Here is a 21,496-nt window from a genome sequence, read left to right on the forward strand (position 1 = left end):
AGATCAAGGACCTAAGTAAGCATTAGACCAGAGACCCTATAGCTACCAGAAGAAAATGTAGGCCTGCATCTCCATTATGTTGTCTTAGGAACAGACTTCCTCAGTAAGATTCCTAGAGCACAAGAAGTAAAATCAAGTATCAATAAATGGAATGGTATCCAACTAAAAAGCTTCTTTGCAGCAAGGGAAACAAGCAAGAATATAAAGAGAAAGCCTACATAATGGGAGAAAATCTTTTCCACCTGCACCTCAGAGCATTAATCTCCTGGATATGTAAAGAACTCAAAAAACTTAACACCCAAAAAACAAATAACCCAATCAATGAATGGGCACTAAATAGGCACTGAATAGGCACTTCACAGAATAGGCATTGAATAGGCACTTCTCAGAAGAAAAAATATGAATGGTCAACAAATATATAAAAAAAATATTCAACATCTCTAGCAATTAATGAAATGCAAATCAAAACTACACTGAAATTCCATCTCACCCCAGTCAGAATGACAATTATCAAGAATACAAGTAACAGTAAATGTTGGCAAGGAAATTGCTAGTGGGACTGCAAATTGCTGTAACCACCATGGAAAACAATATGAAGATTCCTCAGGAAACTTGGAATGGAACCACCAATTGACCCAGTTATCCTCAGCATATACCCAAAGGACTTAAAATCAGCATATTACAGTAACAGCCACATCAATGTTTATAGTAACTCAATTCACAGTATCTAAGCTATTGAACCAACCTAGATGCCCTTCAACAGATGGATAGATAAAGAGAATGTAGAATATTACTCAGCCATAAAGAAGAATGAAATTGTGGCATTTACTGGTAAGTGGATGGAACTGGTTACTATCATGCTAAGTGAAATAAGCCAATCCTAGAAAACCAAAGGCCAAATGTTCCCTCTGATATGTGAATGCTAACACATAATAAGGAGGGGGAGGAGGGAAGAATAGAAGCATTAGATTACACAAAGGGAAATGAAGGAAAGGGTGGGGATGGAAATAGGAAAGAGTAGAATGAATCAGATATAACTTTCCTGTTATATATGAGTACACGACCAGTGAAACTCCACATCATACACAACTTCAAGAATGGGATCCTAATTAGAATAAGTTATACTCTGTGTAACTATCATATATATATCATATATAAAATTTTTTAAATCTTTTTTTGGAAAGTGGGGTACCAGGGATTGAACTCAGGGGCATTTTACCACTGAGCTACATCCTCAGCCCTATTTTGTATTAGAGACAAGGTCTCAATGAGATGCTTAGCACCCCACTTTTGCTGAGGCTGGCTTTGAACTCGCGATCCTCTTGCCTGAGCCTCCAAAGCTGCTGGAATTACAGGCATGCACCCTTGAGCCTGGCTAAAATTTTAAAAAAATAAAAAATTTTAAAGAACTTCATCAGATTTGAGGACTACTACTTTGCTACACATATAAGATACTTCTGGTGGTCCTAGAGCTGTAGATGTTTTTTAACTCAAGCATTTAATAATAGAAGAAAACTTCCCTATCCAAGTTTCAGTAATTTCCTGTTTCTTTAAGGATTAAATACGGTTTTTTTAATGTGGCATTCTAGATTTGCTACATCTTGGTTTCTATGTCCTTCTCCCTTTTTGTTCCCATTATACCCTGCTTGAACTCTCAGCATCACGATTTCAACCTGATACCTGTGTCCCAGATGTGTCACAGCATTCTTGCTTCCTTGCCTGAACTAATTGTATTCCTCTTTCTTGCCACTTGTTCAAATTCTACCTTTTTTTCAGGACCCAACTAGGTCTCATTTTGCCTACAAAGCCTTCATACTCAGGGCCAGCCTCAGGTAACCAATAGCTCACCTTCTCTTCCTGGAGCCTCTAGTGTCTCTCCATCCATTTACTACTTAGTCTCTGCTGTCTGGTATGCTAACTCCTCTTTTATGTCCAAGTCTTTTCTTTTTTGATAGGATTGTAAATTCCATGAGGCTACTGGTGTTTTTCCCTTCCCCCACTCCTCCCCCCCCCCTCTAGTATTGGGGATTGAACCCAGGGTCACTTGACCACTGAGCCACATCCCAGCCCTTTTCATATTTTATTTTGAGACAGGGTCTCCCTAAGTTGCTTAGGGCCTCAGTGAGTTGCTGAGGCTGCCTTTGAATTTAGGATCCTGCCTCAGCCTCCTGAGTTGCTGGGATTACAGGCATGCACCACTGCGCCTGGCTCAAGTGTTCTCTTTATTTTAATTTTGGTTTTATTTAATATTTTACAGATTATCAGAGTAATACACGCTTGTTGTAACAATTGAAACAATACATGAAAAATATTAAACTGTTGAATCAGGCATTATTTAAGCACTTTATAAACATTAACTCATTTACTCTCAGCAACAATTCAACAAAGTATGTATCACTAAAAAATATTTTTAAGTAGTTGTCACTGTTATCTATATTTTACAGATGATAGAAATAGGTTGCAGAGAAGTAAATATCGGGAACTTTCCACCATACATTGTAAATAAAGTTTTGTTGGAACATAACCTACTCCCATTCAGTTAAGAGTGTCTATATCTTCCTACATGCTAAAATGGCAAAATCAACTGCAAAGCCTAAAATATTTACTATGTGGCCCTTTGACAGAAAAACTTTCTGACCTGTGACCAAGACCATACAGTTTGTTAGTAACAGAATAAGGACTTAAACCTGACTCTTTGACTGTACTGTCCATCCTCTTAATCATTTTACTATACTCCCTTACTGTTATCCTTCCTCCCTTAAATCACCCTCTGAGGTTATACTGTTAAGAACTTCACCTGCTTCTTTCTACACCTTTTTCCTTGCTTATACAAATGTGCACAATTATCTGTGAATACACACACACACACACACACACACACACACACACTTTTTCATGCCTAAATGAAAGTTATCTAACACATGCTTTTTTTCTCTCTCTCTCTCTAATGGATATCACAGGAACTTAGGAATCAATCAGCATTTCCTTATGCTTGGGGCCATTTTAAATAGCAAAATCATAAAAGGAAGCCCAAAAGAGTTAAATAATTGGGCACTAAATAGACTGAAAAAAGTACACATGTTTACAGTATGATAGCTGAACTGAGAATAAAGAGAGTGGCTTTATTTCAGCTATCATACTGTAAACATGGAAACATGAGCTTCAGGTGACAAATTTGTTGCTGCCCTATGCATATCTGTAAATGATTGCAAAAATGAAAAATTGTTGGTTCTGGATTTACAAATAAATTGTAGTGAATAAAAAAGTACACAAATGTGCAACCTACTAATAACAAGAATCGAACCCAGTGCCTCACACATGCCAGGCAAGTGCACCTCTGCTGACCACAGCCCCAGCTCCTTTTTCCCCCTTTTGAGATGTTGGGGATTGAACCTCCCACATTAGGCAGCGCTCTAGCACTGACTACATAATATCTAAATGTATCAAATTTGAAGTAAAAAAAACCTTTCTATCCTAGCTGTGATAATAGTATAGTTGATGGGATGAATATATTTAAAAATACTAATGTTTTTCACCTTATTTTTTTTCTAGGAAACAGTTTTTCCATCCCAAATCACTAATGAGCATGAGTCACTGATAATGGTGAAGAAACTTTTTGCTACTTCTATCTCATGCATAACATACCTAAGGGGCCTGTTCCCAGAGAGTTCTTATGGAGAACGCCATTTGGATGGTAAAATTTAATTAAAATGGTTACTTTGGTTGTTATAGCCATTTTCTCTATTTAGCAAGAAGAGTAAATTCATTTCTCGCAATGTACTAATTGCAACTCATGGGTCTACAAGACTAAGTTGCTAATCCATTTTCCATTTTAATTTCACTATTTTAGTGGTTTTTCTTAAAAGAAACATTAACTTCTGACAAGTTACAAGTGAAAAAAAATATATCTGTATGGACAAGCATAGTAGTATTTCTAAGCTATCCCTGTAAAATAATAGCCAGAACAAAATCTGAATGCTAAAGATTCACTTTAGTCTTCACCTTATTTGAATTTGTTCTTTGAGGAAGTTCAAAGGAATCAGGTGAAAAACTCTTCTCCCTATTAACATATATAACTATGCTGGGGGGGAAAAGACAAATCTATATGTTGATTATTATGGATATTTAGACAAACTACTATTCTTACTAGTTCTGTCTTTTTCTCAATTGCCAATTTCACTCCTTTTGTTTCTTGTGCCCTTAAACATATCACTTTATTGCCTTGTATCATAAGCTATTTCTGGCTCCTTTCCTTCCTTCATATTAAAAAAAAATTTACCTGGGATTCTTCAGTTTTTTTTGGATCTTTTTGGTTTGTTATTAAAATGGGAACTGTCATTTGGAAAATTAATAGAGCCACAAGTTTCCTTGTTAAGATGTTATTTTTTCAAAATCTAAATTTAACTCTCTCACATTCATATTTAATGGCATAACTTAGCCTCATTCCAATTAAATTTTTAAGTAGTATTTAATTCTCTATATAAGCATCAATTAAATGCATGTGTACTATAAACAATATCAGCATGATATTGTGATCATGATAACTTAATTTGTATTATATGACTTTTTAAAAAATTATGGTATATAAACTGTAGTAGTGAATATGTTTATATAGCATCTCATTACAGTTTCTCCTTGTATTTATAATATGGAATTGTGAAGGGCATGTTTTAGGTAGTTAAGCACTTACTGTATGTCAGTCACTATCCTAGACATGGGGTTAAAACCATTCCTTTGACAGTTATAGTAGAAGTTTTGTCTCCTTCTCACCATTTGTACTTAAAGTAACCCACATTATTAAAATGCTCAATTCTCCTATGTCATTTTCTTTCTAATAATCTTTAAATATTATGCCAAACTGGAATGATTTTCATATCCTTCAATTGAAGAAGAGATGATGTCTATTTTAGGGTAGGAAAACAATATGAAAAGGTAATTGACTCATACAAAATTATAACAAATCATCGATTGACTTCTGACTGATCTTAATCAAAACACTTTTAATATGATGTTTCTTTTCTTCCCTAAACACTTGGCTTTATTACCAAACATTATTTCCATCTGAAACCCAAGTATTTAGGGAAGAAAAGAACCTTGAGAAAAATCCATGCAAATTTTTTTTTCATGTTTTATTCAGTGAGATGGAGAGAAATGAGATTGAAGTGTATATTTTAAATTAGTCAATGGAGTTAGTCTCAATACTATGATTACTTAAAAATGAAAAAAAGTAAAGAAGTAACAAATCAATTTTGCAATCCAGTTGTTCTTTGTTATAAACATGAAAGACTGCTAATCTGTCATCAAATTGGGACTAATATAATTATCAACATAGGATTTATTTTTAAAATGATATTTAGAGATTCAAAATGTTTTATAGGCCATAAAACTAAATAAGTTATATAACTAAAATAATGGAAAAACCCTAGCATGGACATTCTCAGTACTGTACTCAGCAGATGAAAATAGACTGTTTCTATTTTTATAGATCTCAGTTTAAAAATTCTTCGAGAAGACAAAAAATGTCCTGGGTCACTGCATATTATCAAATGGTAAGTAACTGAAGTTTCAAAAAAGTTGAACAAATTTTTATAATAGCCGAAATTGCCCATAAGATTTGATTTAGTATGATCATTTCCTTAAAACCATTTCTTTCTTTAAAAAAAGTTCTAGAAATTTGTAGCAATTCTTCAATAATACTTTAAGATTATTTTAAGATACTGATTTTTTTTCAAAAGAAAATAAACTTGTATAAAGAAAAACATCAAGATTTGTTTATTATCATTTGAACCTCAGTGTAATAAACATTATGAGAGAAAAAAAGATGTTCCACTGCCTTAGAATTGCTTAAAGTTCTAAAAGCATTTAAAAGATGTTGGGAGATTTAAAAATAATTAAATGGGAAAGGTAAAATGGTTAAATGGTTATCAATTCAATATATTTAAAAGCAGGAAAAGGGTAAACTACTTCTGTACTTGGCAATATTTTTTACTTTTTTTCATGTGGTCCAAATTGACATCAAACGTTTATTTCTTGACAGGATTCAAGGTTGTTTTGATGCTTTGGAGAAGAGATATGTAAGAATGTTTTTAAATCTTTACCAGGGTCTTAAAAAAGTTTAGATTTTTATCTTATATTTTATTTTGTTGTTTTTAACAGTGTATCAGTACCTTCATTTGCATTCACAAACCAGTTTCCTTTTACTTTATGTCTTTGTAGTCTCATTGATGTCTCCTTTATGACAATTAGAAGTGAAACCCTCATTTTTTTTATTTTTCATATGCGTATCTTTTTGACCACAAAATTTCCTCTGAAGTCACTGGAAGATATCCACAGGATGTGGGATAGAGGAGGCAAGAATCTGATAGTTAGCACATTGAACATATTCAAAATAGTGGTGATTCATTTGCAGATATGAAAGGAAAAAAAATGACTTGAATAATTGATTTTTATTCTTAGTTATTTTGGTAACTGTGTTCAATTCATGTATGTAACTTGTTCTCTGAATTAACTACTGTTTTACCTAGAATTTTTTAAAAACTCAACTGAATAGAAGACATTGTATTTTATATAAAAAATGCAAACATTCAAAGAAAAAAACATGAAAGTATTTATTATTTGATAAGTTCCTTTTATTTAGCCTAAATTCAAATTTGAAGATTTAAAAATATAATATTTATACTTATAAGATTTCTCAATAAAGTTAAAAATACCAGCCAGAGAAATTTGTTTAGAACATCCAGAAACTAAAAATAATTATAAAGATGTATTTAAAAAGTATTTTTAGAAAACTGTCATTTAATTTTAACCAGTTCTCCAAATATTAGTAATTTAGCTATAAAGTTTTTGTTTCTAGGATTTTCATATTTGTTTTAATAACCCTCCAAAATTACCACAATTTCATATATTATGTGAAATATACCCCTATTGAATATGAAGTAGGAAACTGCTTTATTGCTGAGTTGCTGCAAGGCAAATAGGTAATACTGTTCCTCTTACCATTCAGTTACTTGCATGAATTAAGGTTGCAGTTCAACATGGCATAAGGGTCATGTGGTATTTAAATATAATTAAATATATCATATATCTTTGTGAATAATATTTTGATGAAACTGTTTCCATCATTTTCAGTCATGATATAGCAATGTCACAATGATACCCAGAGCAAGGAACTGTGCCAAGGAACATTGGGTTATAAAAACTTTATAAACTTCATAGCAATCACTAGTTTTTACTATTGTTCTGGACAATAAAGAATGTGCTGCCAAAGCCCATTTTACAGAAATAAGAAAGAATAAAAACACAACTCAAATTTAAGTGCATCTGATTTTTCATGCTTCCATAGAGAGCTATGAAAAGTGTGAAAAAAATGGAGGCACTGGTCTTAGTTGAAGAGACAAGGTGCATATAAATTAAATTTCTACCACAGCTTTCCCTCCTTCTTCCCATCTATGTCTTCTTTTTACTCCTCAATTCTGACTTTTTTTTAATATTTATTTTTTAGTTATCGGCGGACACAACATATTTGTTTTTTTTTTATTAAAGAGTGAGAGAGAGAGAGAGAATTTTAATATTTATTTTTTAGTATTTGGTGGACACAACATCTTTGTATGTGGTGCTGAGGATCGAACCCGGGCCGCACGCATGCCAGGCAAGCGCGCTACCGCTACATCCCCAGCCCCACAACATATTTGTTTGTATGTGGCGCTGAGGATCAAACCCAGGCCGCATGCATGCCAGGCAAGCGCGCTACCACTTGAGCCACATCCCCAGCCAGAATTCTGATTTCTTTAAGAAATTTTATGTGATTAAGCCTTCATGGGTGGGAGGAGCCTTCCATTGGATTATTTAGTACATTCATATATTTCCTCTCTTCACTGAAATTATTATTTATGACTTATTCAACTCTGGCCTTGGGGACCTAGGGATACAAATATAAAACAGGTGAGGGCAAAAGTTCATAGACCACAGTAGAAAATGAGCACTACTTATATGCAGGGCTAATGATCAATGGTTACATACTGGCCCAGCTCTACCTACTGAGAAAATGTTGGTTGTACTTCTGTATTGATGATAAATCACTGCTTTTCTGAGGCCCCAGGTGAACCTTCACCAACTTCCTTCCTGTTGCTCCACCGTTTTTTGTTTTTTTTATCTCTAGACTTTTCTCAAATCTAGCAACTAAGGATTAACACCTCTAGTCCAAAAGTTGTGTCTGCAAGTCCAGCTCTAGACTAAGTCAGCACCCCTTCTGATTGGTCAATACCTGTGCCATATTGGACTTCAAATATTGATTTTTTCATATCAGTTTGATATTTTTATTTAAAAATATTATATATATATATATATATATATATATATATTTGACTATCACCCCTATAACAAGTATAAGTAACTATAAGACTCAGAAAATGATGCATGCTGGGACTGGGGTTGTGGCTTGGTGGTAGAGTGCTTGCCTAACATGTGAGGCACTGGGTTCAATCCTCAGCACCACATAAAAATAAATAAATAAAAATATTGTGTCCATCTACAACTAAAAATTTTTTTAAAAGAAAATGATGCGTGCCAAGTTGGGTGTGATGGTACATGCCTGTAATCCCAGCTACTTGGGAGACTGAGATAGGAAGATCACAAGTTTGGAGGCCAGCCTGAACAACTTAAGATCCTGTCCCAAAATTAAAAAAGAGTTGGGAATATAGCTCAGTAGCAGAGCATCCCTGAGTTCAGTCCAATATTGGAAAGAAAAAAAGTGATAGATGTCAAAGGAGAGCTACTAATCAGCTGCAGTATGAGGCATGGAAAAGGAAATATTGTACTCCATAAGGACATAAGGAGAAATTTTGAAAGACTTTTGAGCTTTTGATACCCTGAGTGTTTGGACAGGTTGAAAAAAGGAGGTCATCACTGGCATACTAAAAACATTCTTTTATTCTCCTTCATCTATTCATTTAGCAACATCTTCTGGGTATTCATCATTAAGGTGCCATACAATATATTTAAGAGCTAGAATTTCAGAATCAAACAGTTTTAGGTGAATCCCAGTTTTATCACTTAATACCTGTGTGACTTTGGTCTAGTAACCTACCTCTTAGTACTACATATATAATGGGCATAATAATAGAACCTACCTCTTAGGGTTATCTAAGAACTGAGAATTCAATGAGTTAATAATTGAAAACAGTGGTTCTCAAACTTTAGTTCATATATGAATCACCTGGAGGGCTTGTTAAAACACAGATTGCCAAGCCCCATCCCCAAATTTCTGATGTGAGAATTTGTATTTTAGACAAATTTGAGGTGATGCTCTCACTGCTGCTCTAGGACCATACTTTGAGGAACACGGATCTGAAATGTTTAGAACAATGCCTGGCACATAATATGCTCAATGTAGATGTTGACCATTTATACCTTCATTCTTTATCCTTGACTGTTTAATCTGTACCAGACATTGTGCCTAGACACTGGATACAAATGAGATGAAGATGTGATTCCTCCTCTCCAGGGGCGTCACGGTGTACTAGAGAGTTACTTCTTAAATAAAATAAATCTAACATTCTATGTACTAAAATAACATGTAATGTACAAGAATATCTTAACTAGTTTGATGCATTTATTATACTAAATGATTATGTGTATAACTGATGTTTTAGAAATTGACTTAAGCTCTTAGATAAATAGTATTTACATTATTTTTCAGTTGTTAATATTTTATAACTTCTCTCAGGTGATTTTTTGCTTGTAGGGAATAAGATTTTAAAAGTAATTTAAGTAAAGTCAAGTTGGATTACCTAGAGATTCTTAGAATATGTGCTAGTAGAAAATTATTTACAGTTATGAAATTTTGGGTGATTTTTACATTGTTTTCCTTGTGCTGTATGTATACTATGCTTGAATTATTCAAATAATTATGTAAATTGTATATAATTATTATTTAAAAGATGATATATTTATCTCTTTACTCCCATTCACAGTTCCCCACCATTGCAAATCCCTGTCCCCATTACATTCTTTCAGAAACCTGAATCTGATCATGTCATTCTTTTACCTAAACAATATCCAGGGCTTTTAAAATAAAGGTCAGAGTCCTTCACATGACCTGCAAGACTTGTATGATCCCTATCTGCCTTCCCAAAGCATTACTCTAATTTCCATGTTCAAGCAACACAAAGATGCTAGTACATGCCAAGCTCCTCTGAATTTTGCACATATTGTTTCTTTTGTCTAGAAAATTCTCCCCTTGACCCCATACATATTATCTACCTAACTCCAATTTATCCTTTAAGTCTATGCTTAAATATTTACTTCTCCAGGAGGCTTCCGTGACATTCCCTCTTCCCCAGCCTAGATTATCCCTCTATTTAGTATTCTCAAGGCATCTCATGCTGCTTTTTTATAGCCATTAATACAATTGCAACGATGTAGCTACTATGCTGGGTTTTTTAGTTTAATATTGGTCTATGCTGCTAATCTGCAGGTTTCCTGAGATCAGGGGCCATATGTATTTTACATGTATGAATGAACTATTAATTGATTAATACCGTTTCACTGAGTGATCTTAAAAATCAATTATATGCAGCAACCAAAATAACCACAGGGTGTCACTAAAGTTTTAGTTATTTGCAATGAAATTACAGTCCTAAAATTTTCCCATTTGAATTCTAGGCTTTAAAAAAAAAAAAAAAAAAGCTTGATTATTTCTATCTATTTCTATATATTCTATTCTATTAATCAGAGAGAAACTCTTAATAGTAGTGTATATATAGAGGCAAGAGTTTTATAGACATCAGCCTTAGATTTTTATTCTAGGAGATTAGTTTTAAAAGAGATATTTTTTTTAAGATACTTGGGGTATCTTTAATTTTTAGAAACAAGGAATTATTTCATATATCTTGATGCATTTATGCATCTATTGCCTCCCAAATTCAAATATAACTTCTTGAGAGTAGGTAGTTACCTTTTTTTTTAATATCCCTTTCCTTTCCAGCAGTCTTGGGTATGTAATAGGTACTACTTGAATGAATGAATAATTAGTATTCCTTTATCTGACTTTTTGAATAATTTTTTTCTACCTAATATTTGTAATATGTCTGAAATACTATTTTTTCCATATTTTTAATTGTGCATTGTAGTTGTACATAATGGTATGTTATACATACATATAACAATATTAACTTGGCCAATATCATTCCTCAGTATTTCCCCTTTCCATCTCCTTCTACCTCCCCTTGGTTCCTTTCCTCTACTTTCTCTGAAATAATATTTTAATTAGCTTTTGTTGAAAATAACAATGATATAGATGTAATTATATTCTAACAAAGTTTTCTTTTTTCTTGAAGCTACATATGGCAGTACTTACAGTAAGTACATACTTAAAGATAACTAAACCTCTGTCTCTACTTCCTTGACTTTTGTATTCTCCCTCTTCCTTTTTTATCCATATTATTACATTTTAGAATTTAAAAAATCATTCATCAGAATTTTTATTAAAACATTAATTATATATTTTGTAGATTATAGACATGGAGAAACATATGGGATATACTATCTGCTTCATCTGTTGGCTATCAGGATTTTTACATTTTTAAAGTTACTTTACAGGCTCAAAGTTTTTTGTTTTTGAAATTTTATAGACTCTTTTGAAGTTTTGTATACTCCTGATTATCACATGGCATATGTAGTTTAATGAGAATATGCCATTAAGAGTCTTAGATATATGATTTGTTTAAACATTTAAACCATGCCATTTATTTAGAATTTATTGTAGCTCATTCACAGTAGTTATAAATACCTTATATTTATTGTATGGAATTAATCCTTAATAGTCAGTGTTCATAAAGTATTCTAATGGATCCATGTTCACAAAACAAGAGCTTATCCTATCTCCAGCTTGAAATATGTATCAATACAGTACTCAATAGAGTACAAATTGTCCTCTTTATATAGAAAATGTATTCTGTGAGGAATAATCTAGTAAATTTCAGAAATTAAATGCTGTTTATTTTTCCTTTAACAGCTTTACACAAATCCAAAGGAACCTGAGGTAAGAAGACAAATGTATAGGTAGATAGTATATGTGTATTATATTTAAGTATGTTTACCTGAGTTGAGACTATAGACTATGTTGCTACACTACTATTTGAACAGTAAGAGTGAGCTCTTTCAACATATTTTCTTATAAATGTGACCAATCCTTTAGTATGAGATTTTCAAATATTACCTAGGAGTATTTTTTTTTAAAAAAAAAAAGGCATTGAGTAGAACTGGGCCTCTTCCATAACATATTAACATTAAAAGACTCTCTTGATATATAAATATATTAAAAAAACACATTTTATTTCTTTTAACTGATTCTGAAAATTGCTTATGGTCTTTTAATAAAATAAACCAGACATGGCATAATTCTAAACTTTTTCTTTTGCCAACTAAATTCTCCCCTTTTGACCTTTACAGAGTTTCAGAATTTTTACCTCTTTACTTCCCTATCTATTTCTTTCTTTACCTTAGTGATTGCTACTTATCCTCAAGGCCAACTTAAATTCAAATCTTTCATAAAAGCCTCTCTCGCTAGATTGTCTACACTAACTTCTCTAAATTTATTTTCCAGAAGAACCCCACAATTTAACACTCTCAATTGACTCATGCAGATTATTTTCCCAAGCAGACTGTGAATTCTTGAGGACAAGGTTCTTGTCTTGTTTTCCATCTTCCAGAGTGAATATTATAGTCCTAGACACATAATAGTTACTTTTGCCACTTTGGCTTCTGTGACTGTAGTACTGAGTTGGAAGGAGAAGCCCTCTGTTCTCTCCTCTTGTTCTGTTCTCTTCATCTTCTTCCTAGCTTTCTTTACTTTTTCCTTGCTTTCAATTTTTCTTCTCTTAGCCAATGTATTTGGTCTAACTGCTCATATTCAAGACAAAATTGTTTTTAACTCTTAAAATTCTCTCTTTGCAAAATTATGAATAACCATGTAAGCAAAGGGGAAGCAACCTTTGAATACAGATGGATCACAATTTCTCAATGTCTAAACTAGTTTTACCTTTCTTTATCTTTGTCTCTTTTTTGTTTTAAATTTTTTTTGAAGTTGTAGATGGACAGAATGCCTTTATTTTATTTATTTTTTATGTGGTGCTAAGTATCAAACCCAGTGTCTCACACATGCTAAGAAAGTTCTCTGCCACTGAGCTGCAGCCCTAGCTGTCTTTGTCTCTTGTCTTCCTTTTTTCTTAGGTTTAAACAGAAGTTTCCTAAACTACAACTTTCTGATAAATTGTTAATTGGTTATTTTCTTGGTACAACATTTATCATGTTTTCTTATGAATGTAAAACTCCTAGTTATAAATCAGTAATTTGGTGGGTAGTGAAATGCTGACTAACTTAGCCTTAAATACAGAAAAATCTTACAGAATGGGAAAAAAACTGAAATGAGTTTCAATGCTAGCACATACAACAATGAGGATAAAAAACAAAAACTTATTATATGGTAAGTTCTAAGCTATCATTTATGACCCAAGAAAATATCTTGGATATGTGTAAATTATTCCCAATAGTGATGATCCCTAACTACTAGGTGTTCATGGCACCCTTCTGATTACTAAAAGATTTGATGGTTGCTTGAGGATATTAAAAAAACTCAAAAGAATAACAGAGTCAGCAATAATTATAGTATAACTACTACTATAGCATAACAACATTCATAGTGCCTAAAAGCATCCATCCACAAGATTACACTGTTTTATTTGCTGTTTAACATCATGTCACTGATACTACTGTTTAGTTCCGTGATCATATTCTTTTATGTACTCACAAAACAACGTTCTCACAAAAACAGTCTTTGGCATTTATCTGATATTGTGCCAAACATTTGAATCATATCCCTAGAAATATATCTTTTCCTAGACAAAATTTCATAAACAATAACAATGTTAATATTTACCTAAAGCAGCAAAAATATACTTTACACATCAATTTAAATTTGCAGGACTCTTGTGACAAGTATGTTATGATATAGCAGTGAAAGACTTTGGCTTAAGATAAATTGTGCTTCCCTAGTTCAAAGGCCAACAAAGTTTAGGGTACTGCACAAAGTTCTGGCATTTCTGCACATGAAGTTTTGTTCTGCTTGCTCCATCTTTTGAAAGAGAAATTGACAAAGGCAGCTGAAGTAGTAAAGAATGATAGCTTTTCATAGACGCATACTACAAAAAGTATGATGGGTATTAATAAGATATGTAAGCTGTATATAAATATGTTAAATAAAGGTTTAATTTGTGACATAAAGAATTAGTATACATGAATATTGTAAAAATACAGATCTTATGATATTACCATCTATTCCTTTGTGCTTATTATAGGTAGTCAATGTCCAATTATAATGGTCTCCTTCAGGAACAGAACTATAGGTGGTCCCTATTTCTAACCACATTATCCTTTAAGAAATTTTGGTTTTTAAAAATGTTTATAAGATGAAACCCTAACTGAGCATGTACTCTGGGGTGAATATTTATTCACTCAGCAAATATAAATTGGGGCTGGACATGGTGGCACATGACTGTGATCCCAGCAGCTTGGGAGGTTAAGGCAGAAGGAACACAAGTTCAAAGCCAGCCTCAGCAGCTTAGCAAGACCCTGTCTCAAAATGTAAAAAGGGCTGGGGATGTGACTCAGTGATTAAGTGCCAAATGTGTGTGTGTGTTTGTTTGTGTTTGTGTGTGTGTGTGTGTGTGTGTGTGTGTGTGTGAGAGAGAGAGAGAGAGAGAGAGAGAGAGAGAGAGAGAGAGAATATATATTATATATGAATTGGGCTCATTTTATGTGCTTACCATTATTCAAGCTACAAAAACGTGAAAGTAAATGGAATAAATAAGGTCCCTGCCCTCTTGAAGCTTTATATTCTTATGTGGAGGGACAAATAATAAATAAGTAAACAAAATTTAGCAAAAACTTTCAGATAGTTATATTACTGTGTATGAAAAAAAAATTTAAATGTAGTTTACTAAACAATGCTGATGTAGAGATGGAAAAGGAAGAAATGAATGGCTGTGTTAGATTGGCAGTTCATAGAAAGCCTTCCTACCAGACCACTATTTTAGCTGAGACTGAATGACCAGAAGGAGTCGGCCTTTGCAGTTCTATGAGACACAATGGCATATAACAGGTAGAATAATATGCTAATTAACATTACAGGTACTAGATTCAAATCTCAGCTCTACCACTTAACCAGCTTCTTCAGTAATGAGAATAATAATATATACTTCAGCGAGGGCTACTGAAATCTACTTCATGGCTACAGCATTTTGGGCAGTGGACAAATATTATCATTAACTGGAGATAGCATGTTCCAGAGTATAACTATACAAAGGCCCTAAGAGGGGAAGGAATCTTGAATGTTTATGAAAGAAAAGGTGCCATGATCCTATCACTAGTGAATGGGAGGGAAAGTGCAGGAGAAGTAGGTAGGGGACAGATGAGTAAGGTCTTATAGACCAAAATAATTCATAAATTAAAATTGTCAGGACAATGGGATGCCATTAGGTAGAGGGGTTTAAGCAAAGGTATTGCATGGTCTGATTTGTATTTCCAAAAACTTTTTGGCTATAGAATAGAGAATGAATATTAGATGGTCTTCCAATTCACTTTGAAGATAGTCCTGAAAAGTCTTACCAATGAATTGGAAAGTGAGGGAGAAGAGGCTATGCGTGTTGCGGTTGCTTTGGTCTATATGAATGTGATCATCATGGTTGATAGAAACAATTGATGTTCAATTTAAAATATCACCTTTGTCAGGCAGCACAGCCTGAAAAGTGGGAGAACATTTTGTGAGTTATAATATACCTTCTTTTATAAATTAGTTTCAAGTTAATAAGAATTAGCATCTTCTATAAAACAATTATAAATGTAAAGCCTATTGCTTCAGTGATCAAATAATAAAATACAAGTAAAATTATCAGCTACTGAAAGATTTCTTTCATTTAAAAAATAAAAACTCAGAGAGGGAAGATGGCGGCGAAGGGAGTGCATCACCCCCGTGTACTGCGTCACTGAGCAGGAGATTGACGAGGTAGAATGGCTAAAAGCTAGCTTGTTAGGAATTTCCAGCAAAATTGGGGTGCTCCGAAACCTAGAGGAAGGATTTCCATCGCATGAGGATCAGCTACTGGGGCTCAAACACGAGAGATTTGTCCGCACGGAGGGTCACGCTGTTTATTCAGCAAATCGCCCCATGGCTAGAGTCTGCGGCGCGCGCTGGGAAACGACGAGCTAGCAACACAAAGATACAGCACAGCTGATTCTGCGGGCTCCTGCCAGCTGGGCAATTACTGTACTCAGTGCTGAATTCTGGGTTTGAGACGGGGAAGGAAGTGGTCCAATTCGGTTCTCCACACCGGTCAGACCACAGAGAAAGCCAGCGGCCACCATCTTGGAGAGCTGACGTCACCATCCCTGTTTTCGACTGATCACAGCTCTTTCAGCTATAGAACAGGTAATTTCAGGCTGCCATTTGCCTGCATCTCGCAGACAAATTACTCAGGCTCAGTGATAAAGAACCCGCGGAAACTGCTTCTTGGAGCCTGCTCCTATCAGAACATACACCGAGCCCGGAGCGGCCGAATTCCGGCTCCCGGAACTGCTCTGGTCCAGGGCTAAAGAACCCATGGAAACTGCCATTCGCCTGCGTCTCGCAGACAAATTACTCAGGCTCAGTGCTAAAGAACCCGCGGAGAACACACACCGAGCCCGGATCGGCTGCATTCAAGCTCTGGTTCACCTGCTTTTCGTGACTCAGCACTAACGATCCCGCTGAAATAACTGGTCGGCCCTTCTAACTTACAGAGGTAAAAGCCAACTGAGCCTTCATAGGCAGTGGCCACAGGATTGAAACAGGGCTTGGGAGAGAGACAGTCAAGACCCACCCATTGCATTGGTCACCCGGCAAAGGGAACGAACGGTCATCATTTACATGGGATACCACCATGGCAGAGAACTGACGTCACGGGCGGAGGAGAGAACTTCATTGAAACCAGAGACAACAGGTGTGTAATCCCCTAGCCATCCCTCTCCACACAGCGGGGAAACCTTAAGGGCCCCTCCCAGCTCTCCCGTGAGCGCAATAGCCAGACCGAGGGAATCAGGAGTGGCGCAGGACTCGCAGCGCAGAACTCCCAGCTACCGCTCCCACCAGTGCTGACAACTGAGGTCTCTTGCACCAGATACCAGGGGCGTGGCTACCGGAAGTGTCTTCTTCCCTTCCCTTCTAATATCTTTCCTCCCAAGCATCAAATAAATTTATAAGAGTAAACAGTAACTCAGCAATCAAACAGAACAAGAAGTAACATGAGCAGCATAAAAAAGCAAGGAAGAAAGGGAGTACAAACAATGAAGGACAGCCTAAATATTCAGGAGGACCTAGAGTCACCAGAAAAATGGTCATATAAAGAATTCAAGGAACACCTTAGACAGATGGAATGGAACCTTAAAGAGGATATGAGACAGCAAATCCAAACAGTGAAAGAACACATTGAAAATGAATTACATAAACAGATAAAAGAAGAAGTAAAGCATCTTTATCAGGAGATAGAGATTATTAAAAAAATCAAACAATAATTCTAGAAATGAAGGAGACGATAAACCAAATTAAAAACTCAATTGAGAGTATCACTAACAGAGTGGAGCAAGTAGAAGCCAGAACGTCAGACAATTAAGACAAAGTATATCATCTTGAAAAGAGTCTAGCCAACTAAGAAAGGCTGGTAAAAAATCACGAGAAAAACACCCAAGAGATATGGGACAACTTAAAAAAACCAAACCTACGCGTCATCAGGATAGAGGAAGGTACAGAGATTCGAACCAAGGGAATGAGTAACCTGCTGAATGAAATAATTACAGAAAACTTTCCAGAAATAAAAAAGGAAACGGATATACAAATTGTAGATGCATACAGAACACCGAGCACACAAAATCACAGTAGACCAACGCCAAGACACATTGTTATGAAGATAGCCAATATACAGAACAAAGAGAAAATATTAAAAGCTACAAGAGAAAGGAGGCAGATTACATTCAGGGGTAAACCAATAAGGTTAACAACGGATTTTTCATCACAGACGCTGAAAGCGAGAAGATCCTGGAATAACATATTTCAAACACTGAAAGACAATGAATGCCAACCAAGAATTCTGTATCCAGCAAAATTAAGCTTCAGGTACAACAACGAAATAAAAAACTTTCATGATAAACAAAAGCTAAAAGAATTTGCAGCCAGAAAACCAGCATTGCAAAGCCTCTTGAGCAAAGCACTACACGAGGAAGAAATGAAAAACAACAACCAAAACCATCAGTGGGAAGTGCCTCGGTAATGACAGAGGGCAGGGGGGAAAGCTAATCATGAGAAACAAACTAAATTAAAAAAAAAAAGATAAATAATCAAACATGGCTGGCAGTACAAACCATATATCAATAGTAACTCTAAACGTTAATGGCTTAAACTCGCCAATAAAGCAACATAGGCTGGTAACATGGATTAAAAAAACAAATCCAACAATATGTTGCCTCCAGGAGACACATCTGATTGGGAAATACATACACAGGCTGAAGGTGAAAGGGTGGGAAAAAATATACCACGCACACAGTCCTCGGAAGCAAGCAGGGGTGGCCATCCTCATATCGAATAAAATCGACTTCAAGACAAAGTTAATCCAAAGGGATAAGGAAGGACATTATATACTGTTAAAAGGAACCATTCACCAACAAGACATAACAATTATCAATATTTATGCACCAAATAATGGTGCTGCGACGTTCATAAAACAAATTCACCTCAAGTTCAAGAATCAAATAGACCACAACACAATAATTATGGGTGACTTCAACACACCTCTCTCACCATTGGACAGATCCTCCAAACAAAAGTTGAATAAAGAAACTATATAACTCAATATCACAATCAATAACCTAGACTTAACTGACATATATAGAATATATCAACCATCATCAAGTGGATATACTTTTTTCTCAGCAGCACATGGATCCTTCTCAAAAATAGACCATATATTATGCCATAGGGTAACCCTCAGTAAATATAAAGGGGTGGAGATAATACCATGCATTTTATCGGATCATAATGGAATGAAACTGGAAATCAATGATAAAAGAAGGAAGGAAAAATTCTACATCACATGGAAAATGAACAATATGTTACTGAATGATCAATGGGTTACTGAAGACATAAAGGAGGAAATCAAAAAATTCTTAGAGATAAATGAAAATACAGACACAACATATAGGAATCTATGGGACACAATGAAAGCAGTTTTAAGAGGGAAATTCATCGCCTGGAGGTCATTCCTCAAAAAAAAGAAAAACCAACAAATAAATGAGCTCACACTTCATCTCAAAGCCCTAGAAAAGGAAGAGCAAAACAACAGCAAATGTAGCAGAAGGCAAGAAATAATTAAAATCAAAGCGGAAATTAATGAAATTGAAACAAAAGAAACCATTGAAAAAATTAACAAAACTAAAAGTTGGTTCTTCGAAAAAAATAAATAAGATCGAGAGACCCTTAGCCATGCTAACAAAGAGAAGAAGAGAGAGAACTCAAATTACTAACATACAGGATGCAAAAGGCAATATCACAACAGATGCTACAGAAATACAGAAGACAATTAGAAATTATTTTGAAAAACCTATATTCCAATAAAATAGAAGATAGTGAAGACATTGATAAATTTCTTAAGTCATATGATTTGCCCAGACTGAGTCAGGAGGATACACACAATTTAAACAGACCAATTTCAATGGATGAAATAGAAGAAGCAATCAAAAGACTACCAACCAAGGAAAGCCCAGGACCGGATGGGTATACAGCGGAGTTTTACAAAACCTTTAAAGAAGAATTAATACCAATACTTTTCAAGTTATTTCAGGAAATAGAAAAAGAGGGAGCTCTGCCAAATTCATTCTATGAGGCCAACATCACCCTGATTCCAAAACCAGACAAAGACACCTCAAAGAAAGAAAACTACAGACCAATATCTCTGATGAACCTAGATGCAAAAATCCTCAATAAAATTCTGGCGAATCGGATACAAAGGCACATCAAAAAAATTGTGCAACATGATCAAGTAGGATTCATCCCTGGGATGCAAGGATGGTTCAATATACGAAACCAATAAATGTTATTCACCACATAAATAGACTTAAAGAACCATATGATCATCTCCATAGACGCAGAAAAAGCATTCGACAAAGTACAGCATCCCTTTATGTTCAAAACATTAGAAAAACTAGGGATAACAGGAACTTGTAAAAGCTATCTATGCTAAGCCTCAGGCTAGCATCATTCTGAATGGAGAAAAATTGAAGGCATTCCCTCTAAAATCTGGAATAAGACAAGGATGCCCTCTATCACCACTTCTATTCAATATATTTCTCGAAACACTGGCCAGAGCAATTAGACGAAAGAAATTAAAGGCATAAAATAGGAAAAGAAGAACTTAAATTATCACTGTTTGCGGATGACATGATTCTATACCTAGAAGACCCAAAAGGGTCTACAAAAAAACTACTAGAACTAATAAATGAATTCAGCAAAGTGGCAGGATATAAAATCAACACACATAAATCAAAGGCATTTCTGTATGTATATCAGCGACAAAACTTCTGAAACAGAAATGAGGACAACCACTCCATTCACAATATCCTCAAAAAAAATAAAGTACTTGGGAATCAACCTAACAAAAGAGGAGAAAGTTTATACAATGAAAACTACAGAACCCTAAAAAGAGAAGTAGAAGAGGATGTTAGAAGATGGAAAAATATACCCTGTTCATGGATAGGCAGAACTAACATCATCAAAATGGTGATATTACCAGAAGCTCTCTATAGGTTTAATGCAATGCCAATCAAAATCCCAAAGGCATTTCTTATAGAAATAGATAAAGCAATCATGAAATTCATATGGAAAAATAAAAGATCCAGAATAGCAAAAGCAATTCTAAGCAGGAAATGTGAATCGGGCAGTATAGCGATACCAGATTTCAAACTATATTACAGAGCAATAGTAACAAAAACAGCATGGTACTGGTACCAAAACAGGCGGGTGGACCAATGGTACAGAATAGAGGACACAGAAACCAATCCACAAAGCTACAACTATCTTATATTTGATAAAGGAGCTAAAAGCATGCAATGGAGGAAGGATAGCATCTTCAACAAATGGTGTTGGGAAAACTGGAAATCCATATGCAACAAAATGAAACTGAATCCCCTCCTCTCGCCATGCACAAAAGTTAATTCAAAGTGGATCAAGGAGCTAGATATCAAATCAGAGACTCTGTCTGATAGAAGAAAAAGTTGGCTCCGATCTACATATTGTGGGGTCGGGCTCCAAATTCCTCAATAGGACACCCATAGCACAAGAGTTAATAACAAGAATCAACAAATGGGACTTACTTAAAATGAAAAGTTTTTTCTCAGCAAGAGAAGCAATAAGAGAGGT

General features: G+C 34.8%; 1 protein-coding gene across 2 annotated transcripts in view; it reads left to right on the top strand.

Moving 5' to 3' along the window:
• Hormad2 (HORMA domain containing 2) overlaps positions 1–21,496 on the top strand; it is a 78,228-nt gene that overhangs the window by 5,718 nt on the left and 51,014 nt on the right. For both annotated transcript variants that reach the window (XM_076865400.2, XM_076865401.2), the window contains exons 2-6: positions 3,553–3,694; positions 5,486–5,549; positions 6,038–6,074; positions 11,337–11,357; positions 12,014–12,040. In XM_076865400.2, the coding sequence (XP_076721515.2) occupies positions 3,553–3,694; positions 5,486–5,549; positions 6,038–6,074; positions 11,337–11,357; positions 12,014–12,040 (291 nt within the window). The remainder of the gene's footprint in view (positions 1–3,552; positions 3,695–5,485; positions 5,550–6,037; positions 6,075–11,336; positions 11,358–12,013; positions 12,041–21,496) is intronic.

Source organism: Callospermophilus lateralis, chromosome 1 (assembly GCF_048772815.1).
Source record: "Callospermophilus lateralis isolate mCalLat2 chromosome 1, mCalLat2.hap1, whole genome shotgun sequence".
In the NCBI taxonomy this organism is placed as follows: Eukaryota; Metazoa; Chordata; class Mammalia; order Rodentia; family Sciuridae; genus Callospermophilus; species Callospermophilus lateralis.